At 44.7% G+C, this 26824-nt stretch overlaps 1 protein-coding gene across 4 annotated transcripts in view; it reads left to right on the forward strand.

The window, feature by feature from the left end:
• LOC115468917 overlaps positions 1-26824 on the forward strand; it is a 172091-nt gene that overhangs the window by 90217 nt on the left and 55050 nt on the right. For all 4 annotated transcript variants that reach the window (XR_003941932.1, XM_030201065.1, XM_030201066.1 and 1 more), the window contains exons 4-8: positions 9331-9441; positions 14417-14854; positions 16249-16632; positions 18807-19118; positions 26254-26562. Coding sequence is in view for 3 of the 4 variants with exons in the window: in XM_030201065.1 (XP_030056925.1) it covers positions 9331-9441; positions 14417-14854; positions 16249-16632; positions 18807-19118; positions 26254-26562 (1554 nt within the window). In the remaining variant the exon portion in view is untranslated. The remainder of the gene's footprint in view (positions 1-9330; positions 9442-14416; positions 14855-16248; positions 16633-18806; positions 19119-26253; positions 26563-26824) is intronic.

The following is a 26824-nucleotide window of genomic DNA, read 5'->3' on the forward strand; positions in this document are numbered from 1 at the left end:
TTCAACAACGACTTAAAAAAACTTAAAACACAATCCAGGAAACTTGAACGAGCATGGAAAAAGAGAAAAGATGAACATACACTCAACGCATGGAAACAAATACACAGGAAATACAAATATGCAATAACACAGACCAAAAGGTCCTACTACAAAATTAAAATAGGACCGGATTATAAAGACCCAAAGAAACTATTTCTTTTTTTTTTTAATATTATGTTTATTAGCATTTTCAGAAAAACACAAAGATCAAATTTACAACATCATCATAAGTTCAATACTTATAAACATCTGCAGTGTTCCCCTTCCCCCCCTCCCTCCTTCCCGTCCACTCAGGGATCCTAAACCTTGCCCACCACTAGAAGTGCCTCTTCTTATTCCTATTACACCGGTAAACCCCTCCACTCCAAGTATGGAGCCCATGTTTTAAGGAACCTCAACTTGCCTCCTCACTTTAAGGCTGTGAGTTTATCCATTAAGCAGCAATAATCCACTTTCGCTAACACCTGATCCACCGTAGGTGTCGCAGTTTGCTTCCACAGTCTGGCAATTAATGTTCGAGCTGCAGTTACTATATGGAACAAAAGGCAATGGTGGGAGGCCGAAGAAACTATTTCAACTTGTAAACAAGCTATTAGACACCACTCCAATCACCACAAGCAACACAGACATCCCATCCGCAGACAAACTTGGTAACTACTTTAATGATAAAATAAAAAAATTACGCAATACACTTCCTCAGCACAACACGGACATCGAAAACTTCATCAATGGTCTGGACCTAACCCCTGGTGGATGCCCAGCTGACCTTACCTGGACAACATTTACTCCCCTCACCACTGAATCAGTTACACAAGCAACTCATAGGTTTGCCAACACCCACTGCAAACTGGACACCTGCCCCAGCTATCTACTTAAATCCGCCCCTGACCACTTCATAGTAGACCTCACATTCCACCTAAACTTCATGCTACAACAGGGTCTCTTCCCCGAGGAAAATGGAAACATCCTACTCACCTCAATACCAAAAGACACCAAGAAAAACACAAATGATCTCACCAATTACCGCCCAGTTGCATCTATCCCACTAGTAGTCAAACTGATGGAGAGCCTGGTGACCAAACAGCTTACCAACTACATGGACAAATTCTCAATACTACACGACTCACAATCAGGATTCCGTTCCCACCATAGAACTGAAACTGTCCTAGTTACTCTCCTGGCCAAATTCAAGCAGGAAATAGCTATAGGTAAAAGCATACTTCTCCAATTTGACATGTTGAGCGCATTCGACATGGTAAACCACAATATACTAATAAGACTCCTCGACCACTTCGGGATTGGTGGAAATATACTCAATTGGATCAAGGGTTTTCTAACCACAAGAACATACCAAGTTAAATCAAACTCAAACATATCATCACCGTGGAAAGCAGTCTGCGAAGTACCTCAAGGATCACCACTATCACCAATACTCCTCAACATATTGATGATCCCACTGGCAAAGTCCTTATCCAAACTCCTCCAAGAAAAGCTACACTGGCTTCCAATCAAAGAACAAATCATCTTCAAAATCTGCACCCTGGTCCAAACCCTCTTTAAACTCCATAAGGCCAGCTGCTGTCACTACATTTTCTCGCAGTGAGTTCCAGAGTCCATCTACACGCTGAGTAAAGAAAAACTTTCTCCTGTTGTTTTTTTTTTTTTTAATTATCTTTATTGGCATCAGTGCAATACATGCTTACATTCTACACTTATGTATACAAGGCACCATTATCCTATTCAGCCAGCATATTTTGATCACAAAGGTATATTTCGTTTTCTCTCACACATGACCACACTGATATTTTTAATTTCATCCCCCCTCCGAATTCCCCGGAACCCCTGCCACACAAATGGGTGCTAATACCAAACTTATCCCCCAAACTTTCCCCCCAGTTACCCCCCTTCCCGTCTTCTCCCCCCCTATCTGCCTGCATAGAGAATTAATCCCCTTCGGGAGCATTAGAAGAAACATGTTCTTCGAATTGGTACCATAGTTGAGCATATTGCCTATGTTCTATGTTCGGGGAATCTTTGTACATTGCTTTTTCATACTGTGCCAATTCTGACACTTTTGTCAACCAGCATCCATACGGTACCGGCTCCACATGTGTCCAGAACTGCAATATGACCTTTTTAGCTGCTAGCGTGGTCATATACAGAAATCTCCTTTGTGGTCGGGAGAGCCCCTGTTCAATTAGGGCCTCCTGATCCCCCAGCAATAATGCTTGATAAGACCATTCTACTGTGGTCTGAAGCACCTTAGCCTGTATCTGAAAAATCTCGTTCCACAGAGTCAATTTGGAGCATTCCAAAAAAGTGTGCAAAAAAGTACCCACTTTTGCTTGGCATTTTATGCATTTATCTGAGTCCCACAGCTTCATTGTGTTCCCTCTCTCTCTAGTGATATATGCCCTATGTAGTAGTTTAAACTGTGTTTCCTGCCAATCCGCAGACTTGACCATTTCTGCTAGGGTCACAAATAGAGCATTGAACTGTGTCTGAACGAAGTGTGTTCCCAATTCCCTGTTCCACTTGGAGACCACCCCCTCCTCGTTCCCCTCTGGCATGGTCATCTTCACCATCTTGTACCAAATAGAAAGCTTGTTTCCCTCTGGAGGCAGACTCAACATCATCTTATCCAGAGTACCATAAGTCCAATGATCTCCATGTTTCCCCCACGACACCTGCCAGTAGTGTCTAGCTTGCATATACTGTAGCATGTGTTTATTGGTAATCCCCCACCTCTCCTTCACCTGTGTAAAAGATAGAAAGTTATGTCCATCTGGAGATACCAAGTCACCCCATGTCAGACACCCATTCCTTGCCCAGCTCTTAAATACTGAGGGTCCCATACCCGCCTGGAAATCTACCAAGCCCACCATCCTCAGAAATGGCGATGCCACCGGACTTTTGTTTTGCCTGCTTCTCCACCATTTCCACGCAGAGCGGAGCGGTGTCAAGAAGCTATACTGCCTATTTGCAATTGTACCCATCCCTGGGGCTGAGTGCAATAAATTTATGAATGCGTATGGGGCACACCACCCCTCCCACCATTGGGCTGGCATAAATTTTGCCCGACCCCCAATGCCCTCCTGGATGAGGCGCATTAGCGCTGCCACATTATACAATCGGATATCAGGCAGATTAAGTCCGCCTTTCTCCTTGTTACGTATCAACACATGGTGTCCTATTCGTGCCCTTTTTTGTTTCCATATAAAGGATCGGATAATTGATCTAAAAGACCTGTCATCTTGTCTCTTGATCCAAATAGGTATGGCCTGGATTGGGTATAGCAGCTTTGGCAGTAACACCATCTTAACCAAAGCTGTCCTCCCATACAGGGACAACGGAAGGTCTTTCCACTTCCCGCAAAGTTGTTTGATCTTATCTATGTGGTCCAGTATGTTTTTTTTATACACCACCTTTGCATTAGTACTCAAATGTATACCTAGGTAGCGCATGGATTGTTTCACTGGTGGAATAGAATAGTTCCCCATCCCTGGATTGGCCTGACCATCCGAAAGCAGAAGTAATTCCGATTTATCGCAGTTTACTTTCAGGCCTGATATGCCCCCAAAGTCCTGTACTATCAGGAGTGCCTGGTCTAGGTGTATAGATGCATCCTGAATATAAAGTAGAATATCATCTGCAAATAGATTAATTCTAATCTCCCTCCCCCCTACCCGGAGCCCCTTAACCTTGTCACTCTGCCTGATTTTGATTGCCAGTGGCTCAATTGCCAGTAAGAACAGGAGTGGAGATAACGGGCACCCCTGTCTTGTTCCTCTCCTTAGATCAAAGCTTTCTGTCAGGGAGTCATTTATCATTAGCCTAGCACTCGGTCTGTTGTAGAGAGCTCTCACCCAATCTAGGAATCTACCTCGTATCCCATATTTCCCCATTACCCAAAATAAGTACTGCCACGATATGCTATCAAAGGCTTTTTCCATGTCTAAGCCCGCTATGGCTTCCCTCCCCCCAGACCCTTTAAATGTATGTATTGCCGCTAAAGCTCTTATTAGATTCATCGAGGCATACCGTCCTGGGACAAATCCCGCCTGATCTTCTTGGATAACCCCGGCCAGTGAGATATTCATTCTTTTAGCTAAGATGGCTGCCAAAAGCTTTACATCTTGATTTAATAAGGAAATTGGCCGGTAAGATCCCACTTGCCCAGGGTCCTTTCCCGGTTTAGGTAGTAATATTATATGTGCTAGGTTTGGGCTGTTGTGTCCTCTATCTCCCCCCTCCGTCATGTTATTAAACATACCTGCTAAGGGACCAGGGACCTCCTCTATTAGAATTTTATAAAATTCTGATCCATAGCCATCCGGTCCTGGAGCTTTAGTTAATTTTAGTGCTTTTATCCCTTGTCTCACTTCTTGTGCCGTTATAGGGGCACTCAATCCTTGCACCTGGTCGTCTGAGAAAGTTGGCATAGGGAGGTTTTCAAAGAAAATCTCTCTCTGCGCTACGTCCCCCTCCCTTTCAGCATATAGGGACTTGTAATAATGTACAAATTGGCTCTGTATTTGGGCCTCCTGTTGATATAAACGGCCTTCCCCATCTTTGATGGAGGTAACAACCTGTCTCTTTCTGTGGGGTCTCACTAAGTTAGCCATAAGCCTCCCTGCTTTATTTCCCCATTGAAATAATTTAAATCTCTGGTAATAAATATCTCGCTCTGCCCGCATGTTAAGCAGATGATCAATGCGCGTCTTTGTCTTTATCAGTTTTTCCTTGTATTCTGCATCTGTGCTTCTTACGTGTTGTCTTCGGAGTTGCTGGTACTCAATGGAGAGCAACAACAACTCCGCTTCCACCTTTTTCTTTTTCCCCGCCGTGTAAGCTAATATATGACCCCTCATCACTACCTTAGCTGCCTCCCAATATATGTCCGGTGTCACCTCCGGGGTATCATTAAACTTCCGATATTCTTCCCACTTTTCTTTCAAAAAAGTTCTGAACGCATTATCTCTGTATAAGGATGGGGGGAATCTCCACACCCTCTCCCTTCCACCCGCTGTGTATGCTATCGATAGCGATATAGCCGAATGGTCAGAAAGTGTGTTATCTATTATATGCGCCGCCTTTGCCACTGTGAACAGTGACTGTGATACTAGGAAATAATCTAATCTGGAATATGAATTGTGTGGATTGGAAAAAAATGTAAATTCCACATCCTGGGGGTGCAATGTTCTCCATATATCCACTAGCCCTAATTGGTGCACCAAAAAATGTATCCCCTTTTGATGCCATCCCTTAGTTTTTATTTTGGCTGGTTTACAGTCGATAGTGGGGTCCGCCATGGTGTTAAAATCCCCTCCTAGGATCATCTGGTACTCCGGATAAGAGGCCGCCCGTGCTACTATATCTGAAAAGAATTTGTGGTTATATACATTAGGTCCATAAATATTACAAAGACTCAGCTTTCGACCCCACAATTCTCCCATGATGATGATATATCTTCCCTCCTTATCTTGTAACACCTTGTGGATAGTTAGTGGTAACTGTTTGTGTATAAGAATGGCCACTCCCCGTTTCCTACTAGTGTATGACGAATAAACCACCTCTCCTACCCACCCCTTCTTCAGCTTTTCATGTTCAGAATTGGCCAGGTGCGTTTCCTGGAGAAAGGCTATGTCTGCACCCTCCTTTCTTAACCAAGATAATATTTTGGTACGTTTAATTGGAGAGTGGATGCCATCCACATTCAGAGACAACAGCTTTAAGTTAACCATCTCTTATACAATTGTCCCTGTCCTCCATGGTACCTAACCGTACATTCCAGTGGGCCTCCCAGCCAAGCCCTCCAGAATCCATTTACCTCCTTTACTACCTCCCTGTTTATTTGCTCCTCTTTGTACTCTCTATACAGACAGGCTCCCCCTCCCCCTTCCTCCCTGCCCCCTCTCCCCTCCCCCCCTGATTAGCCCCTCCCCCCTTAACCTCATATTTCCCTCTACCCCTCCTCCCCCTCCCCTCCCCCTCTTCCCTATAAACTTTTGGAAACTCCCTTCTTATCAACCTTCCCCTTCCCTCTGTCATACAGCAAGAACAAACTTGAAAGTCCCCTTCCCCCTCCGCTCCAGCTCCCCCACAACTTTCTAAACAAACCAATCAAACTTTATATAACGTCCTTAGGGATTCCTGGTGTCCCTTCAGTGTCTAGTTTCGCACATCTTGGCAAGTCCTGCTTTAATTGTTACAAGCAATCCTCTATGACAGTGAGGTGCTGGCTCTTATCATCTCCTTCTCACAGTGCCTGTTGGTAATTTGCACTACACTCAGTCCCCCGCTGTGCAGCTGTTATGTTAAAGAACCATTTCTCTTTCTGTCTAGACCCTTTCAACTGGGCCTTATTTATTCAGGATTTGACCCAAGCCTTAGAGGAAAATACAAACTTTATAAGTCTTATCACTCACTCCGTTCCTCTTTAATGATTGCTCAGTCACTGGTTGTTCTCTCCTTGAATATCCCGATTCAAGCTTTCCGCAAAGGCCTTAGCCTCCTGGGCCCCTGAAAACACCAGGTTCTTTCCTCCGTGCCACACTTTTAATTTTGCAGGATACAGGAGCGAAAACCTGACTCCCTTGTTGTACAGCTGGGTGCAGGTTGGAGCCATTGCTCGTCGTAGTTGTGCCACTGATGAGGAATAATCATTAAAGAGCAAAATTTTACGCCCCTCGTACTGCAGCTGTGAATGTCCTGAACGGCTCTGCTTCAGGAGTGCCTCTTTCTCTCTCCAGTTGATATAATGCGCAATCGCTGTTCTGGGTTTGTCTTCACCTTCTCGGCGGGCCCCTATTCGATGCGCTCGATCACATTGCCAGGAGCCCGCGCTCCCGACGAGGCCTAATTGCGCTGGCAGCCACTCGCTGAAGAATTTATATAAATCTACATCCTTTACCATCTCAGACAATCCCACAACCCGTAGGTTGTTGCGTCGGTTACGGTTTTCTTGTTCTTCAACTTGTTCTTTAAGTATTGCAGCTTCTTTTTGCAGGGCTGTAATCTGCGCTGCCATGCTTTGCGATGTTTCCTCCTGCGCCAGCACACGTTGTTCCACTTCGGTCAGTCTATGTGCTTGCACGTCAAATTTTTCATTAATTTCTTCTACTGCCGATTGGATTTTGTTTAAGCGGTCCTCCAGCGCCGCTGCTACTGTTGTTGAGATTTCTCTTGCCCAGTCGCCCGCATTTTTCTCCGCCCCTGTCGCGGGCTCTGGAGTCATCGCCATCTTGCTCGCTTTCCACGATGGTGCGGTTTTGTTTCTTAGGCCTCCCTGGTTTCTTGTGGGCATACCGGCCAGTCCCACGCCCAAAGTATCTGCCGTCGTTATCTTTCCACTCTCGACCTCTTCCCTCGCACTTATTTGTCCAACGGGGTGTACTAACAGCTGATTTTTGGCTGATTTTTCGGAGAAGTCTGGGGAGCTCTCTCCTCTTGCTGCTACTCAGGAAGCAGTCATCACGTGACCCCCCTCTCCTGTTGTTTTAAATCTACCATATTCTAGCTTCATCTTGTGTCCCCTGGTTCTACCCTACAGATCCAACGTAAATCCCTACACCCGGCTACACAACAAAACCAATGATCGACTGGACAATAAACAACCTCCCTCCCTCCGACCCTCATGGTGCCTGAATACACCTACCTTATTCGATCACAACATAACCTTGTATTTGTTCTCTACCGGACTTGGCAAACGCCTTTACGGTACTGTGTAAGCCACATTGAGCCTGCAAATAGGTGGGGAAATGTGGGGTACAAATGTAACAAATAAAAAAATAAAATAAAATAAATGTTGGTATGATTGATTCTGTCCTGTCTGTATAATGGCGTCCTTTCTTTTCCTTGAAATTTTACTGTAAATTGCTCTGACCTGTTTGTCAGAGTGGTATAGTAAGTTTAAAATAAGCATAAACATTAACATATTGCAGCCACCCTCTCACCATCCCCCCCAGTTTTCTTTTCCATCCTCATAACCAACCAGCTTTTAAAAGATCTTGTAAATTCAAATAAAACATAAAATGCATCCTATAATTTGTTAAAATTTAACATGAAACAATAGGCAAATATTAAAATGCAAGATTGAATTTTTTTTTTTTTAGCTGAGATGTTGGTGTTTAAAGTTTCCGAGTCAAGGTGTGCACGGGGACATAATCTGGTCCCCATCCCCCCTCCCCATACATTTTCAATCCATCCGCTCCCTTCCCCATTCACTTTGGATCTGTCTCCTCCCATCCCTGTGGTATTAATGACTTTTTTTGTCACCAAAAACCACAGATTTCCATGAGTTTTCCATTCCCATCCTTGTGCAAACCTCGACTGTAGACCAGCGGTTCCCAAACTGAGCACCGCAGTGAACTCTTTGGGATGCTGCGGCAAATCCCGACCTCCCTCCCGCCTGCCACCCCCTGAACCGCTATTGTAGACAGCAGTGGCGGCAAAACAACAACAACAACAAAAAAAGCAACTGCAGGGCTGCAGCAGCCTTCAAGCATGTGCTGTCAGTTCTGCTGGTCCTCTGCCCCCAGAACTGGAAGTTGACGTCAGCAGGGAGAGAGGACCAGCAGAGCTGACAGCGCATGCCTGAAGGCTGCTGCGGCCCTGTGCTTGCTTTTTTTTTTTGGTTGTGGCCCGTGGGGACACAAAGCAGATGCCTTCAGGACTCGCTTTTTGCTTCCAAGGAAGTTGGATGAAAGCAGGAGACGGGATGACGTCAAAAAGTTGAAGCCAGTAGGTCAGTCTCTGTTTCCCCTTCCCATTCAAAACAAAGCAAGCATACAGATGAGCTGCTGGATCCACACTGTCATTCTTTATTGTTGGTAGCATTTTTAATTTAATCTCACTTATATTTTCAAACATGCCAACTTGTGCAGCATACAGATGTACAAACAGGAAGTATAATAATGGAATAACTTTTCATAGGTAGAACAGTAATTTGTTATAAATTGTAATCAGTGTGTCATTTGGAGGGGCTGTTATATTTGTGCAGAGAAAAAGATGGACCTGTGTGGCTGGGGGGGGAGGGGAGTGCTGCAAAATATCGCTCTGACGTGAAGGGTGCCGTGAACCGAAAACGTTTATTTATTTATTTAACACATGGTTTGGGAACTTTTGTCAACATAAGACATAAACATAACCTGTGTATTTTATGAGGCATAATTGGAAAGGATTGGGGGAGGTGTGTGAGCCTGGTACACATCTCATGAGATCACTTTCTGTGTTTGTGCTTTATATTATTAAAAATGTTTCTCTTTTTATATTTTGTGCTTTCTGTTACAGAACATAAAACCCAAATTGCGATTATTATTTTCAGTGTCATTGGAAGCCTGCTGGTCACTTCACTACTATTTGGTGTGGCTTCCTTGATCTATGTGAAGTATTTTAGGAAAGGTAAGGACACACCATTTTTATTCTTACTGTTCTACTAAATGTTATTGCTGAATGTCTTGGAAAGACACTGTAATGAAAGCTTGTGAGAAATAGACGCTTCCCTGACATTTAAGCTTTGACTCTGTTAGAGTGTTGGTCATTAGATGAAAAGCCCAGGAGGCGGATACTTCAGAAAGCCTCCGGAGTGGTCCAGTGCTTTGTGAAATTTACTACTACTACTACTACTTAACATTTCTAGAGCGCTCCTAGGGTTACGCAGCGCTGTACAAAATACACAAAGAAGGACGGTCCCTGCTCAAAGGAGCTTACAATCTAAAGAACGAAATGTCAAGTTGAGGCAGTCAAGATTTCCTGGGTAGAGGTGTAGAGGTTAGGTGCTGAAGGCGACATTGAAGAGGTGGGCTTTAAGCAGGGATTTGAAGATGGGCAGGGAGGGGGCCTGGCGTATGGGCTCGGGGAGTTTGTTCCACGCGTGGGGTGAGGCGAGGCAGAAAGGGCGGAGCCTGGAGTTGGCGGTGGTGGAGAAGGGTACTGAAAGGAGGGATTTGTCTTGACAGCGGAGGTTACGGGTAGGAACGTAAGGGAAGATGAGGGTAGAGAGGTAAGGAGGGGCTGCAGATCGAGTACATTTGTAGGTTAGTAGCAGAAGCTTGAATTGAATGCGGTACCTGATCGGAAGCCAATGAAGTGACTTGAGGAGAGGGGTGATATGAGTGTATCGGTTCAGGCAGAAGATAAGACGTGCAGCAGAGTTCTGAACGGACTGAAGGGGGGATAGGTGGCTAAGTGGGAGACCAGTGAGGAGTAGGTTGCAGTAGTCAAGGCGAGAGGTAACGAGAGAGTGGATGAGAGTTCGGGTGGTGTGCTCAGAGAGGAAAGGGCGGATTTTGCAAATGTTATAGAGGAAGAAGCGACAGGTCTTGGCTATCTGCTGGATATGCGCAGAGAAGGAGAGGGAGGAGTCGAAGCTGACACCGAGGTTGCGGGCAGATGAGACGGGGACGATGAGGGTGTTATCAACTGAAATAGAGAGAGGAGGTAGAGGAGAAGTGGGTTTGGGTGGGAAGACAAGAAGTTCGGTCTTGGCCATGTTCAGTTTCAGGTGGCGGTTGGACATCCAGGCAGCAATGTCGGATAAGCAGGCCCTTACTTTGGCCTGGGTTTCCGCAGTGATGTCAGGTGTGGAGAGATAAAACTGTGTGTCGTCAGCATAAAGATGATACTGGAAGCCATGAGACGAGATCAGGGAGCCCAGGGAAGAGGTGTAGATAGAGAAAAGAAGGGGTCCAAGGACAGAACCCTGAGGGACTCCAACAGAGAGCGGGATAGGGGTGGAGGAAGAACCATGAGAGTGTACTCTGAAGGTACGATGGGAGAGATAAGAGGAGAACCAGGAAAGGACAGAGCCCTGGAACCCAAAAGAGGACAGAGTGTCAAGAAGTAAGTCGTGATTGACAGTGTCAAAAGCGGCGGATAGGTTGAGGAGAATGAGGATGGAGTAATGACCTTTGGATTTGGCGAGGAACAGGTCATTACAGACTTTGGATAGTGCCGTTTCTGTCGAGTGAAGTGGGCGAAAGCCAGATTGAAGCAGATCGAGGATGGTATGAGAGGCGAGAAAATCAATGCAACGGCTGTGAACGGCGTGTTCAAGTATTTTGGAGAGGAAGGGTAGGAGGGAGATGGGGCGGTAGTTGGAGGGACAGGTAGGGTCAAGTGAAGGTTTTTTGAGGAGAGGTGTGGCTACAGCATGCTTGAAGGTGTCAAGGACAGTTGCAGTGGAGAGAGAGAGGTTGAGGATATGACAGATGGGGGGGTGATAGTAGGAGAGATGGTGATAAGTAAGTTGGTGGGGATGGGGTCTGAGGAACAGGTGGTGCATTTCGAGGAGGAGAGAAGATGGGCGGTTTCCTCTTCGGTGATATCAGGAAAAGAGGAGAAGGAGGCCTGGGTTGATTGGTTGAGGAAGTGAGTGATAGGATGAAGAGGAGGAGAAGGTTTAGTGGTGAATTCGAGGTTGATCTTCTGGACCTTGTCGCGGAAGTAGTCAGCCAGTGATTGAGGAGAGAGTGGGGGGGGGGGGGGGGGTGGGGGGTGGGAGCGGAGGGCACTTTGAGGAGGGAGTTGAGGGTGGCAAAGAGACGACGAAGGTTAGAGCTGAGGGAATTAGTCAAATTTAGAAATCATCCTCATCTTCACCACCTCCTCCAGCGGCTGTTCCACTAACACACCACCCAGATTAGGCCTGGTGCAGAATATTTGGTCTCAAATCTGTCTCTGGCAGTCAGCGTTTCACCAGAGGTTGACTGCCATGGTCTTCTTCATAAAGCATGTGGGAATGGACTTAAAGATCTCAATATATATACTTTGGAAGAAAGGCAGCAGAGGGGAGATATGAAAGAGACATTTAAATAACTATCAGGCTCATTTTCGAAAGAGATGGACGTCCATCTTTCGACATAAATCGGAACATGGACGTCCATCTCCCAGGGATGTCCAAATCTGTATAATTGAAACCCGATTTTGGACGTCTCCAACTGCACTCCGTCGCAAGGACGTCCAAATTCCAAGGGGGTATGTCGGAGGCATGGTGAAGGAGGGACTTGGGCGTGCCTAAGACTTGGATGTCTTTGAGCCATAATCGAAAAAAGCAAGGATGCCCTAAAGTAAAACTTGGACGTTTTCACCTGGACGTGTTTTTTTTTACGAATAAGGCACAAAAAGGTGCCCAAAATGACCAGAAGACCACCGGAGGGAATCGGGGATGACCTCCTGTTACTCCCCCAGTGGTCACTAACCCCCTCCCACCCTAAAAAAACATCTTTAAAAACATTTCATGCCAGCCTCAGATGTCATACTCAGGTCCATGACAGCGCATGCAGGTCCCCGGAGCAGTTTTAGTGGGTACTGCAGTGCACTTCAGACAGGCGGACCCAAGCCCATACACACCCTACCTGTTACATTTATTTGGGAAACAGCGAGCCCTCCAAAACCCACCAGAAACCCACTGTAACCACATACAGGTGCCCCCCTTCACCTGTAAGGGCTATGGTAGTGATGTACAGTTTTGGGTAGTGGGTTTTGGGGGGCTCAGCACACAAGGTAAGGAAGCTATGTACCTAGGAGCATTTTATGAAGTCCACTGCTGTGCCCCCTAGGGTGCCCAGTTGGTGTCCTGGCATGTCAGGGGGACCAGTGCACTACGAATGCTGGCTCCTCCCACATCCAAATGGCTTGCATTTGGACGTTTTAGACTTGGACGTCTTTGGTTTTGAAAATTGCCAAAAGTCAAAGACGTCCATGTCTAAGGACGTCCCTGGTATTTTTGAAACGAAAGATGGACGTCCATCTTTTTTCGAAAATACGGTTTTCCTTGCCCCTGGATTTGGATGTTTTGCAAAGACGTTCAGATCGCAACATGGATGTTTCTTTCGAAAATGCCCCTCTTTGTGGAATAAATGCACAGGAGGCAGGCCTCTTTTAATTGAAAAGAAGCTGTGGAAAGAGGGGACATAGGATGAAGGTAAAATGGGATAGACTCAGGAGTAATATGAGGACATAGTCCTTTGCGGAAAGAGTGGTGCAGCAGAGATGGTGGAGATAAGCCCTAACACTAGCTGAACTAGGCAGTCCCTAGTGCATTAGAATTTGAGGGGTGGCAAAGGATCAAGTAGAGGTTACCAGGCAGGTCCCCCCAAAGAGAGAACTGAATTGGTTGGGAGGTGTAGCAGGAGCTTGTGCCATGGCTCCTCACCACTATTTCTTTTCCTTAAGGCTGGCAGCCCAAATGTATTCAAAATACACAGTCATGCTTCCAGATGCTGATCTTGTGCAATGTGAGTATCAGGAAATGTCACCATGACTACATGCTTTGAAGAAACATGTAGTACCAGCCTTGAAAAAGAAGTGGAAGAATGATGAGGAGTCACAAGTAAGTTAGGGTTGGCAGGACAGAGTACAAGGATATAGAAGGGTGATTTGCCTAGATTGCCTTGTCCTGGTTTATAAACCCCATGGTTTATTTTCTCTGGCTCTCAATGTCAGGACATCAGAGATAGGGTTACCATTTTGTGTCCTCTGAAAAAGAGGACACATGTCACGCCCCCTACCCCGCCCCCGCCACGCCTCATGCCACGCCCCCTTCAGGTCGGGTTCCGCCACGCCCCTCCCCCCCTCACTTACTATCTAGCCCTGGTGGTCTAGTAGCGTCTTCTCTTCGGGGCAGGAAAGAGCCCCCTCTTTGCTGCCCGGAGCGCTGCCTGCCCTTGCCTGCTGCATCCTCCTCGGTATGGCTGGGGATTCAAAATGGCCACCGAGAGTTGAAGCGGCCTCGCGAGAGTTCAAATCTCGGCGGCCATTTTGAATCCCCAGCCAGACCGAGAAGGATGATAGACAGGGGAGGCAGCGCTCCGGGCAGGAAAGAGGGGGCTCTTTCCTGCCCCGAAGACGTCACTAGACCACCAGGGAACATGGTAAGGAAGGGGAGGGGATGGGAGACCAGGTCACGACCCACGGCGCCGATCGCGCGCCCACCGCACGCACGCGCCTGCCCGCACCCGCGCCCACGTTTGTCCAGAAATCCGGACAAACGTGGGCGCGGGCAAAATCCGCCGGACGCCCCGGACATGCCCTCAAAAAGAGGACATGTCCGGGGAAATCCGGACGTATGGTAACCCTAATCAGAGACCTCAAAGTTTACTTCAGGTGTCAGGTTTCACTCTACACATCACCCTTCCTAAGAGTTGCATAAATTCACAACAATACACCACCCAATCCTGAGCCACCTGCAGGTACTGCTTCTGCAGCACATTTAGCCTGACTGACATGAAGCATAGGAACCGTCCCTCCCCCACCAAGAAACAAATCCAGGACTCTTCTTAATAATACAGAGGGCTAAATGTGTGCTTCCAGACTATCAGGTCTAGCTTTCGTTAGAATCATATCATATGTGTTTGGTTAATGTTTCCCTTTGTAGTTCCACCAACAATGACGATCACCATACCTCAGAAGCTCATTCATCTGGAAAAGGCAGTTTTCTCTTGTCAAATTACTGGATTTAAGCCAAAGGATATTACAGTGGAATTTTGTTTAGAAACAAAGGATAACAGACGTAAGTATATTTCAACCTGGAGCAGCAGTGAAATAAATAGTAAAGTGAAACCACAGGATATGGACTGTGAGGAACAGGTCAGTCTTTTCCTCACGGAAGGAGGCACGTCTAGACTGGACTCTTACTTCGAAGTGGAACCACCAATGATTCAGTCACACAATGACAAGACCTTTAGCATCACTTGCAATATTGTTGCAATTTTCGATATGTACCGGCATGATGGTGCAAAGTTGTCCATTAAGGTTCACCATACGGCTCTTCTTCATCCTGCAACAGAATGTGTAGTCTTCAGTGTTGAAGGAGGTAAGACCTATATTTCCATTTATTATTTCATATACCACACATTAATCCAAAATAATAGCTAAGTGGTTTACAAGAATTAAGCAAATTAAAGGGGGTAGGGAAGACAGACTAAAAAGGTGATAGGACAGAAACGCAACCACTCAGAGAGCACACTAAGGCCAAGTTACATATTTATTTATTGAATGGCATTTATATCCCGCATTATCCCAAACAAGTTCGGGTTCAATGTGGCTAACAATAAACATTTGCAAAAAGTACAGTACAGTTAGTATTAGCATACATATTAAAAATATAAACTTCACTACTATTGAATAACAAGAGCAGGGTTCCAAGCATGCCTGAGAGCTAACAATTACTAAATAAAAATGTTTTCAACAGCTTATAAAATAAGAGGTAATTAGTAACATATCTTAATGAATTAGGCAGAGAATTCGATATCTTCGTACCTTGATAGGTAAAACCTGCATTATGAATAGATTTATAATGAAGCTTCTTACTGCTTGGGTAATGAAGGATGAGATAGTCCCTAGATGTAGGAAAAGCATTTCATAAAGGCAGTTCTATCAGATTTTGCATGTAGCAACGTAGTAAACCATACAAAATTTGATAAACAAGTACACAGAGTTTAAAGGTGATCTGAGAATTTTTGGAAGCCAATGTAATTTAGCCAGGAGAGGAGTTGCCTTGGAATAACAAGGAACTTCATTAGGTTATCACATGGGTTTGAAATAAGATTTGCCCTGTAGATTCATCTGCATTTCGCATTTCTCATTGGCCTCGTGTAAGATTTAGATTATAACACACAGTCAGAGTTACAGGGCAGCCTTCATTCAACTTCATTACCTTTGAAACAGAAAAGCAAGCTTCAAACTGCAAAATTAATTATTACCGAAAGAGGTTGAATAGATTTGAAACTTGTTGGAAGCCACTGTCTGCAAAAGATTCAAATTAGGATTTTATCCTGGAGTTTCAAGTTACTTCTTAACAGGCATCTAAGCATTTGGCTAAACACTTAGAAAAATTATTGAATTTGTCAATCTAACTCAAATGAGGCCATGCAAATAAAATAACAGTACCAGGGCAGGTCATGACTGAGGTTTGTTGACATTACAGAACAAAGGAATTTGTAGAGTTCTTGACTGTCTCTGTATTTGTAATCATACTCCTGTATTCATGAGAAGGCTTTCTGAATGATGTGTCCATAACCTCTTCTGTTTAGAAGTTACAGTATTAGGAAACTTATTCCCTGAAACAGTTATCTTGCTTCACTGAAATATATTGGAAGGAAACTGAAGTAAAAATTCTCATCGTATCATTCCCCATGATACAGTGCACAGCATCAGAGTTCCACTGTATACAAAGTATAAATATGAGCATATTTGTATTTTTCACAGTTCCTCCAAGGCTGTCTAAAATCCTGGCACCCCATCGTGTTGTTCATCAGGAGTTTTGTATGTTGACATGCCCAATCAGCTGCTTCAAACCAAGGCCACTAAGCATCAGTTGGTTCAAGAAGCAATCTGAAGGAGAGGAGGAAGAACTTGTGGCAGTTGTGTCTATGCATGAGGCATTCACTCATGATGCAGTGGAGGAAGTACCTGGATACACTCCCAGCATCAGTGATGCCGTTCAGCTGGAAGATAAGTCTTACTGTGTTACAGCAATGCTGTTGTTCATACCAACTGCTCTAGAACATCAGAATTGTCTCTTCATTTCTGAAGTGTCTCACGAGGCGACAAAAACAAAGACAAGAATGGAGACATGGCTGCAGGTGTCAGGTAAGGTATTTAAGAGGGAAGGGAGCTTGGAGACAGATCAAAGTGGCATGTCAGAAGGAGCAGGCACAGAAGCAGGTAACAGGCATTAGGGATGTGCATTTGTTACTGTACATTCAGTTTAGTGTGTGCAACATGAATTTAATGTGCGTTAACCTATGAATTAACACACATTGGGGTGTATTGTATAAGTAGCACCTAAAAATCGGCACCAAAAATTTAATGCACATAGCACAATTCTATAAAAAGTATACATCCTTTTATAGAATCATGCTTAGGCATAAACTGCACCTAACAGTAGGCACTTGCAGTTAGGTCTGCTATGAGCAGGCTTAAATGTTGGCGCCTACAATTAGGCGCAGTTTGGCCATATTGTCACTTCGATACCAGTCGACACCTCGAGGGGTTGCCCCCTCCTTGCTCCGCTCCGGGAACCACCTCCGCACCGCAAGTATTCCTCCTAGTTGTTATTCAAACACAGATCATGCTTCCTCTGCTAGGTTCACTCTAGCCAGCCGTGAGCCCATTAAGTTCAGGGCCGGCTGGCCACTCCACAAGAATACGGCTCTTTGTGTATCCCCAAGAAACAGTTCCGTCCTCCAGGACTTCCCCCCCCCCCTTCCTGGTGACCCGCCCGGGTTCTGCAGGTCCGGAGTTCTTTTCCTCAGGTTGAGGCCGTCATCTACTTTTGAGCAGACCAAGCATTCACAGTTTTAGGCCAGCAACCGAGCCTATCTGCTCCTTGGCTTCTCTCCAGCCAGGCTATCAAGCAAAAATGCCTCCATACTGATCCTGTTCCTGGCACAGGCACCCTCAGTTCATTTCTCTACCCACTACAGAGCTCTAAAACAAAGTTCAGCTTTTAAGTTCAACTGCTCTCCAGTTCCCAACTTTATCACTGCTGTATGAATTCCCCTAGGTTTAGCAATTTCTTCTCAGCTAAACCTAGAGACCCACCTCCCTCATTTGTCAGCCCTCACTCCTGACAACCTCCCGCTCAGGTCTAGAACAGTGTGTTTTTCCAGGACTTACGTTCCTTCAGTCCCCTTTGGCCACGAGCAAAAGCTGAGGTATCCATCTCCTCTTGCCCCCCCACCTCTTCTCCCACTTGCCAGTCCATATGCTCGGTCCCTCCCTCCCCCAGCAGGTGTTCCTCATTCCCTTCCTCAGACCTCATTTCCCAATCAGCCTCCTCCCCCTGGCTTCTCTGCGAAGGAAAGTCCTCCCCCTCCTGTTTCCTCCTCAACTCAAGCTCCTGGGACTTGTAGTTTCCCCTCTCCCCCCTCCCTCGGCCCTGCTCAGCCTTCTGGGATCGGTAGTTTCTGTAGTCCCCCTCTTTCCCCTTTTCCTCCCTACATGGAAGAAGGGCACCTTTTCTCCCCTGCCGCTTCTGCTTATCAACCCATTTCTCACAATATTCAATATCAACATACATAAGAAACACTCCTATCCATGCCACCAAATATTTATGCGTGTTAGGATTTACACACACATCGTTATAGAATATGATATGTGCGTAAATCCTAATTATTGCCAATTAGTGCTGATAATTGACCCGTTACTCAAGTTACGTGCGTTAAATTGGGTGTGCAACTCTTTATGTATATATATAGAGAGAATTTGGCCCATTCTCGATTAGTGTGGTAAAAAGTTTTAAAATGTGTGCTAAAAAAATTGATATTAAAACAAATGTGTGAAACTAAAGAAACATCTGAAAATCATGAAAAAAAGGCCAAATGAACCAAAAACAAACTGAACATTTTCATTCTATTCACATCTTTCACAGGCATACTGTCTCAAGATGAGGAAACATGAATGCAGGTTACAGTGTGATATCTCAGAGAAGCTTTGGATATAGGTCTCAGGTGTGATAGAGTGAGGAAGTTGGTTGAGTTTATAGGTGCGAGACCTTAGAGAATGGACAGGTTGGGATGCAGGTTACAGGTGTGATACTTCAGTGAAGGTTCAAGTTAAGGTGTTAAGGTAAAGAATGGAATGCAGTTCACAGGTTTAATGTCTCAGACAATGAGCAAGTTGGGATGCAGATTATAGGTATATTGTCTCAACTCTGAATTGCTACCTTTAAAGTTATTCCAAAATTCTATGATAAAGGAACCATTCTTTTTACTGTAGACATCTGATGGTGACATGGTTTTCTTTTTTAATTTTTCTTTTAGCTATGCCTATCTTGGAACCTATAGATTCTTTTCCAAATACACCAAAATCAGACGAAAGTGTGACATTATCTTGCCGTATTCACTCTTTCTTCCCTCAAAAAATTGAAATATTTTGGTGTAAAGATGGGATATTGATGTCTGAAAAACCCGAAAACACAGAGAGCACAGCAGATCAAATTGGCCTTTATTACTGTATCAGTAAGATCACATTTATGCCAAGTAGGATGGATCGAGGAAAGACAATCAGCTGCCAGATCAAGCATGAGAGCTCAATGGATCCCAGATGTGTTGAATGGAACATGATGACACTTAGTAAGATCATACTGAATTATGTTTTTTTTTCTTTCTTTCAATCAATCATCATTACTCCAGAAACTCAGAGAGGCACTGTCTCCAAGGATTAAATGGAGTGGTTACAATTAGGGCTGTACCAAATATTCATATTCAATTTGACCCCGAATAATGCCCCGAATACATTATTCATATTTGGCTGAATAATGATTTAAATTCAAATATGAATAATCCAGGGCTCTACTGTGCTAAATCTTACTGAAATAAACACTTGATCTCTGATTTCATGTTGCTTCTTTTATGATTTGTTATATTAAAGCTCAATGGTGAATTCAGTATTCGTATTTGGCCAAATAGTAAAATATGCTATTTGGTGCAGCTGTAGTTTACAATTACAAATACAAAAGGGAACGTATAGCCCGCATATACCATTTAGTTCAATGCAAGGAACAATATCTTAACTGGATATAATTCCAAGAATATACAATCAACTAAAAATACAGAGACTCATTTTCAAAAGAGAAGAATGTCTGAAAAATAGCATAAAATGGTATTTGGACATTTTTCTCTGAAAAACATCCAAATCATGATTTTCAAAACACGGACTGGAGACATGGAGGGATTAAGGAATCAGAGCAGCTTGATAGGGTAAAGAAGCAGTGAACGTTCTACATTTAATTTTACTAGGAATTGGAAAACTAAGCAGAAATTGATTTCTAGTTTTATGAGTAAGACCTCTATTAAGAAGATGGAGTAATTGAGAAATACACTGCGGTGCTAAACCATAAAGAGATTTAAAGTCTAGGGTGCAAATTTTAAATTGCACCCTGGCCTCTGTTGGCAGCCAGTGTAATTCCAAATAACAAGGGAAACTGGAATCATATGATTATATGAAGGAGACCAGATAGTTCCTTGTGATAAGGAACAGGCTGGGTCAATTCTGATTTTATTGCTTTTGTATCTGTGGACTTGTATAGAAGTGTCAGTTAATCTGCTTGTTGTTAGACCTTTATGCCCTTTTCTAGATTGTCCCTTGAATTTCCACTTTTTGCTTTTGCTCTGGCCAAGGTATATCCAAAATCATTGTTTGTGTGGTTTTTTTTATGTTTATGGATTTTCCTTGATGACATTCACTTTCTCCTGTTGGTTTTCACTGTAATTGTGGTCTGTTTCATTGGAGAGGTAGAAGGAGAATCAAAAGTTTTGAGGGTGAGTGAAAGAGAGAGAAAAGATTCTCCATCTGGAGGAGAGGCTAGATCAAGGAAGATTGGATTGCTCTGACCTCCTGGTGTTTTACTTTTTGCTAGTAAACTCTTTGCCTGGGTTCTTGGTTGCTCATTACTAGACTTCCTTGCCTGCTTCATGGCTCTTCTCTAGACTGCCCCTTGAATTACCACCTTTTGCCTACACTGTGGGATTTCCCTGGCCTTGTGCTCTGAGCAAGGTATATCAACTCCAGGATGTAGACTGCTTACTATGGGTCAACTAAATCTTGGCAGCCACTGAAAAATGCAATGGCCCACTAGCTGCATGTTTGACAGTCCTGAACTTGCAGTGTCAAGTTCTCTAAGGAAAGCATAGATGTGATGGAGTAAAACCAGAACTGACTTGGCCTTCCCTTTGTGACATGGACCTATTCTTTCTGGCCACCTTAGATTATTTCTGTATATCAGAGTCATTTGAGGCAACTCTGTTTACTATTCACTGTCATGACATTTCACACAGTAATAATAGGAGGAGCCTTTTTACTAAACCTTTTCTCATATTTTGGGAGTAATTCTATAAGGAGGGCACCAATATTTATGCAGCAAGAATGTGCATAAATACCAGAGTGCCAGCATATATGGATTGATGAGGATTGCGGTGTCGCCTCTAGAAGTATGCTTGTCTCATGAAAAGTTCCTAGCCAATTAAGAGGTGTGTCCGCTGATCTGATGGATCCTATTGTGACCTGCTGATCTTGTTTTGACCTGTTTATATAGATCGGTTTAAAATCAAGCAGAGAAGTTGAGCATATTAAGAACAAAGGGCATATATGCGATGGCACGTATTTTAGAGGTGAGCATTCAGACGGGTGGAGTTTGGGTTGAGAATGGGTGAGGAGCACAATAACACAATTTTAGAATACAATGGCATACGTGCTTTTATTAGTAAGGGGCAATTATAAAACATAGATGCTAACATTTATGCGTGTATTGTGTGAGTAAATTTTTAGAATACTATCCTGCTTATAATCGAAAGAGACAAATGCCTATATTGCGACCCAAATCGGGAGATGGGCGTCTTTCTCCCGTGGGCGCCCAAATTGCTATAATCAAAAGCCGATTTTGGCCGTTTCCAACTGCAATCCGTCGCGGAAACGGGTAAAGTTGACGGGGGCGTGTCGGAGGCGTGGTGAAGGCGGAAATGGGGCGTGGTTATCAGCCGAGGAGAGATGGACGTCTTTAGCTGATAATTGAAACAAGAAGGGCGTTTTTTACGAGAATTTGGTCCGCTTTATTTGGATCCTTTTTTTCAGGTCCAAGTCCCAAAAACATGCCCCAACTGACCAGATGACCACCGGAGGGAATTGGGGATGACCTCCCCTGACTCTCCCAGTGGTCACTAACCCCCTCCCACCAAAAAAAACCCACTTTACAAACTTTTTTTCCCAGCCTGTATGCCAGCTTCAAATGCCGTACCCACCTCCATGACAGCAGAATGTGTTCTATCCTCTGACAGCCCTTCCCTGGTTCTGATGTGGCTCTCGGGTGAGTGTGACACCTTTTCTGTTATGTGCACTGCAGAGTCACATCAGCAATGCATTGTGGTGGGTGTAGGGTATTGGGCTCCATGATTCCATTAGCTTGTGTTAAATGCTCACGATGTTGGTAGTTGGTAGGCTCTACTCCCATGGTGCTTGTCCCTCTGCTTACTGGGTCAGAGTGTGCCCTGTTTTGTTTCCGGTAGTCCATGAGGTAGTGGTTATTTGTGTAAGACACTTTTAGATCCCTTTCACGTGTTAGCCACTTTACAGCACTTAGTTCTTACTTTGAATGTTGCTGAAAGCGGGCATTGTACACCAATCTGCCAGCTCGGACCTACTGCTAATCTCAGTACCAGTGAGACTCGTTGCCAATGGGGCACAACCTCTGATCTGCAGTTAACTGTGAGTAAAGGTGCTTATTCAAATAAAGGACGTTTTCAGCAAGATTAGTCTTCAGATGTCAACTGCTGTGCCAAGGTTATACACCAGCAACAAGTCCTGTCCCTGGAGCACTTTTAGTGGGTACTGCAGTGCACTTCAGGCAGGCAGACCCAGGCCCATCCCCCCCCGCACCCGTAACACTTGTGGTGGTAAATGGGAGGCCTCTAAAACCCACTGTACCCACATGTAGTTGCCCCCTTCACCCCTAAGAGCTATGGTAGTGTTGTACATTTGTCCCTCCCACGACCAAATGGCTTGGATTGGGACGTTTCTGAGCTGGGTGTTTTTAGTTTCCATTATCGCAAAAAAAAAAAAAATAAAAACCTGCCCATCTTAGAAGGGACCAAATCCATGGCATTTGGTCCATCCAAACTGTATTTTCGAAACGAAAGATGGACGCCCATCTTTTTCGATAATACAGTCTGTCCCGCCTCTTCACATACCGTTTTTGGAAATAGACGCCCATGGAGATGGCGTTCGCGTTTGATTATGCCCCTCCACGTATACTTACTTCAAAGCTAATATCAAATCCGATCATATTATGATCACTGTTATCAAGCGGCCCCAGAACCATTACCTCCCACACCAGATCATGCGCGCCACTAAGGACTAGGTCTAGAATTTTTCCTTCTCTCGTCGTTTCCTGTACCAGCTGCTCCATAAAGCTGTCCTTGATTTCATCAAGGAATTTTACCACCCTAGCGTGCCCCGATGTTTCATTTACCCAGTCAATATCGGGGTAACTGAAATCACCCATTATTATCGCGTTTCCCAGTTTGTTTGCGTCCCTAATTTCCTTTAATATTTCTGCATCTGTTTGTTCATCCTGGCCAGGCGGACGGTAGTACACTCCTATCACTATCCTTTTCCCCTTTACAAATGGAATTTCAATCCACAGTGATTCCAAGAAGTGTTTTGTTTCCTGCAGAATTTTCAATCTATTTGATTCAAGGCTCTCGTTAATATACAATGCTACCCCTCCACTAATTCGATCCACCCTATCACTACGATATAATTTGTACCCCGGTATGACAGTGTCCCACTGGTTATCCTCCTTCCCCCAGGTCTCAGAGATGCCTATTATATTTAATTTTTCATTTAGTGCAATATTTTCTAACTTTCCCATCTTATTTCTTAGGCTCCTGGCATTCACATATAGACATTTCAAAGTATGTTTGTTGTTCCTATTTACATGATGCTTAGTACTTGACAGTATTAATTTGCAATCTTTTGTCTGCTTTTTATTTTTATTTAAGGACACCTGATCTACTATGGTGTCTTTTGCAACCTCACTATCAGGATACCCTATCTTCCCTGTTTTGGTGATATCTTTAAAAGATACCTTATCCCGAACCATGTGCTTTTGAGTGACTGTCGACCTTTCCCCCCCCCCCCCCCCCCCCCCCCCCGTTTCTAGTTTAAAAGCTGCTCTATCTCCTTTTTAAATGCTGATGCCAGCAGCCTGGTCCCACCTTGGTTAAGGTGGAGCCCATCCTTTCGGAATAGGCTCCCCCTTCCCCAGAATATTGCCCAGTTCCTAACAGATCTAAAATCCTCCTCCCTGCACAGTCTCATCCACGCATTGAGACTCCGGAGCTCTGCCTGTCTCTTGGGCACTGCGCGTGGAACGGGTAACATTTCAGAAAATGCTACCCTAGAGCCTAAAATTTGCTTCCAGAACATCTCCCCCACATTTTCCTATGTCATTTGTACCCACATGTACCAAGACAGCTGGCTCCTCCCCAGCACTATTTAAAATCCTATCTAGGTGACGCTTGACGTCCGCCACCTTCGCACCAGGCAGGCATGTCACTAGGCGATCCTCATGTCCACCAGCCACCCAGCTACCTATATGCGTTGTAGGAATGCTCATGACCCATCCATGCCCCCCATGGCCACATCCCCTTTTGAGATCAGTGCATTGGAATTTACGCGCACCACTTCTACTATAATAAAAAGCACCTCCAACGTTCTGAAGCTGACTCCTTGGCTTCACTGAAGTGAAGGGTTCGTAAGGTTCATAAGGTTCGTCAGTCTGTCACCATCTCTCTCTCTGTCCCGCCCTCGAATCAAAATGTGATGACGTCGAGGGCGGAAAGCGACGTCACACGCACGAGGGACCTATCAGAGGGAAAGAAACGGTACAACAGCAGCACAAGGCAACCAAACAACGGCCTCAAAGAATCGCGCATAATGCGGCCGCTTCGAGATAATCAGGGGAGCGAGGAGAATCGCTGCGTGGCTGGAGGGTGGGCAGGGGAGAGAGGAGAATCACAGGGGGGCTGGAGGGGGGGCAGGGGAGAGAGGAGAATCGCTGGGTGGCTGGAGGGGGGCAGGGGAGAGAGGAGAATTGCTGGGTGGCTGGAGGGGGGCAGCGGAGAGAGGAGAATCGCTGGGTGGCTGGAGGGGGGCCAGGGGAGAGAGGAGAATCGCTGAGTGACTGGAGGGGGAGCAGGGGAGAGAGGAGAATCGCTGGGTGGCTGGAGGGGGGACAGGGGAGAGAGGAGAATCGCTGGGTGGCTGGAGGGGGGGCAGGGGAGAGAGGAGAATGGCTGGGTGCCTGGAGGGGGGGCAGGGGAGAGAGGAGAATCGCTGGGTGGCTGGAGGGGGGGCAGGGGAGAGAGGAGACACACTCGCACCCAGTCTCAATCTCTCTCTGTCACACACACACACTCGCACATTCACTCTCTCTCTCTCACACAGTCACTCTCACACACACTCTCTCAAACATACACACTCTGAGGAAAACCTTGCTAGCGCCCGTTTCATTTCTGTCAGAAATGGGCCTTTTTTACTAGTTACAGAATATGTTTAGAACGTTGTGCCAATAAGTTCTCATTACTGACCAGTTATCAGAGCAGTTGGCTTGTTAAATAAGTTGCGTGAACAATTTAGTCATACTGCTATATCTGCACGCATGTATAAAATTTGGGGATATATTCAAAGAGAGCGCTCATTGAACATGTGCAAACTATTATGTATAGTGCGCACTCTTTCAGAAAGAATGCACCTTCTTTGCACATAATGGGCCAGATTCTATATAAGGTGTCTGAAAAATCAGCACAGAAATTATTTCTGCCTAAGCGTGTTCTATAAGTAGTGCCTAGGTTTAGGCACAATATATAAAATATGCTTAGTATATCCTAGCGCTTAGTTGATATCCTAGCGCGTCCATTTACACCAATGAAAATGTGGTATAAATCCTGGCAAATAGATTTAGGCGCAGAGGGCCACAGTCTATAACAGTGTGCATAAACTTTGGAATGCCCACGAAACGCCCATTTCCCTGCCCATAAGCACACCCTGTTTTTCCTGAGCGCATTAAAATTTAGGAGCAGTACATTACAGAATACACTTAGTGATTTGTGCGCTAAATTCTAATTATTGCCAATTAGTGCTCGTTTTTGCTTGTTAAGCCCTGTTGTACTGATCAGCTTGTTAAGCCAATTAAGTTAAGCAGATTTCAGCGTGGAATGCTAGGCACGCTATATAGAATCCGGCGGATGTACCATCTTGCAAGAGTACACACTCAACGACCTTGCTTCTGTGACGAAAAAATGGCCAAATGAAAACGAATAAAATGAAAATTTTCTGGCTGCCCATCCCTAATTTCCACTATGCATGAGAGACATTTGGTAGTAGTTAACTCTTTCGGTAACCAAAATTCCTAACAATATCTGATGGTTGGGACCCGGAATTGTCCACACCTAAACTCAGAGGACAGGCAAGATTTCTGTTCTGAGTCTCAGTTTGTAGGTTCATTGTCAAAATGTTTTGGAATGCAAGCAACTATGCTTCGCAAGCCACACTTGATTCATCACCACAGTCCTTATGCCAGACCACCAGGCTAACCCTTTTGTACTTGGTTAAATCCAAATTAATTTGTTTTGAAAACACTTTAAGCTGTCTGTCAGGGGAAATATTAATACTCAATGTGCATTTTAATATCTATTTGTATTTCACACACAGTGGTGTCCCCAAGAATTTCAGAGATCACAAGTGATTCTCCTGTATTGGAACAAGAAAAAACAGTGACTTTAAAATGTCAAATAGAGGACTATTACCCAGAAGGGTGCATAGTGCAATGGAATAAAGAAATAGGTGTGATAAAAATGGAAAATCCCACACTAAATCCCAAGACTGGTCTTTATAGCAGTCAGACCACAATGGCCTTTGCACCCACAATGGATGACCACGGAACAGAAATTGTTGTGGAGATCCTTCATTATGCAACAATGGTCCAATCCATACAAAAGACCTTCCAGCTCTTTTTAAAAGGTAACCTTTATGTGTATTTTAATGTCAGCCTGTGGAGAGTGGACAATGATAAACTTTACAGAAATGTCTAACCTGCCAAAAGTAATGCTTGTCTGTTTTTTTTATAGATTTTCTCTTGTTGACGTTCACTTTCTCCTGCTGCTTTCCATTGTAGCTGTGGTTTGTTTCATTGGAGAGGTAGAGGGAGAATCAAAAGCTTGGGGATGAGCACGAGAAGATGAGGTTAAGAAACATTAGAACAGTGCTTCAGTGCCCTCCTGGA

This window comes from Microcaecilia unicolor, chromosome 4 (genome assembly GCF_901765095.1).
Source record: "Microcaecilia unicolor chromosome 4, aMicUni1.1, whole genome shotgun sequence".
Lineage (NCBI taxonomy): Eukaryota > Metazoa > Chordata > Amphibia > Gymnophiona > Siphonopidae > Microcaecilia > Microcaecilia unicolor.